The sequence below is a fragment of the Pteropus alecto genome, unplaced genomic scaffold (assembly GCF_000325575.1).
Source record: "Pteropus alecto unplaced genomic scaffold, ASM32557v1 scaffold379, whole genome shotgun sequence".
Lineage (NCBI taxonomy): Eukaryota > Metazoa > Chordata > Mammalia > Chiroptera > Pteropodidae > Pteropus > Pteropus alecto.
The window spans coordinates 1664061-1667687 of NW_006443129.1; the positions used below are offsets into that span (position 1 = coordinate 1664061).

A 3627-nucleotide genomic window follows, 5' to 3' on the forward strand; every position below is an offset into this window, starting at 1 on the left:
CATGAAATAGTTGTGGGAGATGTAATGGTCAGAAGTTCTAATGGGTATTGGGCACATTTTTCTTCCAGCTATATTACTCAAAATGAATTGGTAATAAATACTAAAACTATTAAAAGAGAATTCAGTAGGTTGAGAGGCATAGCCAGTTCAAAGAATCTAGTAAATTGGCTAGACTTTTTTTTTTTTTTGACTTTTCAAAAGATATTTTCAAAACTTTCAAAAAAACAACCAAGATTATGATTACAGTTTTTAAAATGTTTTAATGTTTTTCAGGAACCACTTGGGATAAATGAGCCTCCACATTTGGTATGTTTCAAAATAGCCTTACCTTGGAATTGTTAAATTGTTTACTAAAAGCATTTATGCCCTTTCTTCCAAATCTTTCTCTTGCCCTCAGATAGCTTTCATGTGTCTGTATGGCAGGGCACTTTATACAGGGCTCGGTACCTACGAACAGAAGGGCCCGTATTTGTTAGTGGTGGTTCTGGCCTGGATTTGTCACAGTTGGTTTTGTTTTCTCTTGACAGAGCTCCAGCTCTGGCAACTCTGTGGTCATTTTGCACCTCTGCCACTCTTTCTTTCCTATGACCATCTGTTCTTCAATTTTTATTCTTATTCAGCTCTGTTTATTATGTCTTTGGAGGAGCAAGTGTACCATGGAAAAATGGCTGTCTTGGCATGCTTATTATGTAAATGTATTTCTAATACTTAAATCAAATATTCCTTAAAAGCACTAGTAAAATTGCAACCCTACGTCTTTATTTCTAACAGGTTAATGCTTTGAAGGATCGGGCCATACTCTGGAGCCTGACACTTGTTTATTGTCCATTGAGTACTAGAAATCATGCTTATTTAGTGTTTCTGATAACTGTGAGGTCAGGATTAATCCTGTTTGGTGAGAAGCAAACTGAGATTTAGAATTTGTGTCATTTAACATAGCTAGAAGTAGCAAAATAGGCATTTTCTGGTATGTGACACCACTTAACTAAACATTTTCAGGATTTTACATCAAAGAAAGACATCATGATATGAGCAGTACAACCATACTAGGAAGAGGGGATGAAAGATATTGATTCCCGTCTCATTTTAAATAACAAATTTGGAAAAATTTCTGTCAAAAAGCCTAATGTAGTGATTAATTTTAATTATTTGACATTTGCTAGCTTTACATAATGCTGACTCTTTCTGAGAATGTGTTTTTCATGTTCATGTCAGTGTTTATATATTTCACATCCGCTTAGTTTAACCATGTTTCTATTCACAATGCTTCAGGTTTTATTATTTTCTGATTAGCTCAGTCCTATTGGGGAACACTTCCTTTCTGAATATAATTGAGCTGTTGTATTTGGAGATAATTCCTGCCAGACCTTTATTTTGAATCTTTCAAAACTCCAACTGTGGACTTTTAAAACACTTTTTAAATGGAATCAACATAACATAAATAGTTTAAGAGTTAAACATTTTCTGCGCATTTTCTGAGTTTTAAGCACCAATAAAAAGTCACATTTTTTTTTAAGTTCTGTGTTTTCCACTCCTACGTCTTAGCTCTTTTTTATCTACTTCCTTGTTTGGGACAGATTACCCGGAGGATTTTCTTCATAATATTTCCAGAACAACTTGAAGAGAAGGGAAGTAGCAGCAAATGCCCAGTGAAATTGGCCCCCTTCATTTCTCTGGATGTGGCTCAGCTATTGCCTTGTGAAATAAACATTTCTGATAGGCAGATGATAGCTGGATATTTGGTAACATGCAGACAAAGCCTCCTTAGTTTACTCTGTATCAGAGCTCTTATTATTTCAATTGGACCACATTTTCAGAACATTTTGCTTGTTTTTACTTACACAAATAAAAACAAAAGATCTTGGATGACATTCTGGTTCCATTCGGCAACTAGAAAGTATTTATTTCTTTACAAGTAGCTGTGATAATCAGATTGACAATTCAGATGAGGTAATTTTCTCTGCAGAATAAGGAGGAAGTTATATTTCAGAGTTCAAATCAGAGACAGAATGTTTTAAACTGATGATTTGCAAGAGAACTTCAAGCATCCCAAGAAAGGAAAAACCAGAAATTGTATGTCCATAGAGACATACATCATGAGAGTTATGCTAAAAAAAAAACATTGCTAAAGCGTAAGCATCTTATGATGAGATATTGGTGCACAGAACATACCCTTTTATTGAGATTATTTTTTTCCTGTGACTAAAGTCTAATTGCCAACTGAGAATATACAAGATCATGATAATGTTCTTCATAATTAGCAGGGGACATTTAACTTTTTTTTTCATCTATTTTAAGTTTATTGGGGTAACATTGGTTAACACAATTATATAATTTTCAGGCATACATTATCATTTGACATCTGTATATTCTCTGTTTATCATCCAAAGTTCAGTTTCCTTCAACTACTATATATTTGACCCCCTTTACCCACTCACCCTCCCCCTTACCCCCTATATTCGACCCCCTTTACCCCATCTATCTCCCCTTTCCTCCCCACCCTACTAGTAACCACTACTCTCTAATCCTCTGGTAATCACTAGTCTGTAGTCCATGTCCATGAGTCTCTGTTTGTTTGTCCTGTTCATCTGTTGCTTTTAGGTTTATATCTCACATATAAGTGATATCATGTGATTTTCAACTTTTTCTGTCTGGTTTATTTCGCTTAACATGATTATCTCAAAGTCCATCCATGTTGTTGCAAATGACAGGACTTCATCTCTTCTTATGGCTGAATAAGATTCCATTGTATATATGCACCACAGCTTCCTTAGCCCATCATCTATCGTAGGACACTTTGGTTACTTCCATGTTCTGGCCACTGTGAATAATGCTACTATGAACATTGGCGTGCAAATATCTTTTCAGATATGGGTTTTCAGGTGTTTGGGGTAAATACTCAGTAGAGGGATTGCTGGATCACATGGTTGATCAACTCTTAGTTTTTTGAGAAACCTCCATACTGTTTTCCATAGTTGCTGTACCAATTTGCAGTCCCACCAGCAGTGGATGAGGGTTCCTTTTTCGCTGTATCCTTTCCAACATTATTGTTACTTGTCCTGTTGATTATAGCCATTCTAACAGGTGTGAGATGGTATCTCATTGTGGTTTTGATTTGCATTTCCCTAATAGCTAGCAATGTTGAGCATCTTTTCATATATTTGTAGGCCATTTGTATGTCCTCTAGGGAGAAGTGTCTGTTCAGGTTCTCTGCCCCTTTTTTGATTGGATCATTTGGTTTTTCTTGTTTTTTTTGAGTTGTATGAGTTCTTTGTATTTTTTGGATATTAGGCCCTTATCGGAGGCATTGCTTGCAAATATCTTTTCCCATTTAGATGGTTGTCTCTTGATTTTAATGATTTTGTTGTTGTTGTTGTGCAGAAGATTTTATTTTGATGTAGTCCCATTCATTTATTTTTGCTTTTACTTCCCTTGCCTTTGAGGTAAAATTCATAAAATTCTCTTTAAGTTCAAAGTCCATGACTTTAGTTTCTATGTTTTCTTCTATGTATTTTATTGTATTAGGTATTATTTTCAGTTCCTTAATCCATTTTGAGTTAATTTTAGTGTATGGTGATAGACAACAGTCTAGTTTCATTTTTGTTGCAGGTGTCTTTCCAATTTTCA

General features: G+C 35.0%; 1 protein-coding gene across 3 annotated transcripts in view; it reads left to right on the top strand.

Moving 5' to 3' along the window:
• Positions 1 to 3627, top strand: part of CRYBG3 (crystallin beta-gamma domain containing 3) — a 101398-nt gene that overhangs the window by 62485 nt on the left and 35286 nt on the right. For all 3 annotated transcript variants that reach the window (XM_025040789.1, XM_006923414.3, XM_025040788.1), the window contains one exon: positions 274 to 306. In XM_025040789.1, coding sequence (XP_024896557.1) covers positions 274 to 306 — 33 coding nt within the window. The remainder of the gene's footprint in view (positions 1 to 273; positions 307 to 3627) is intronic.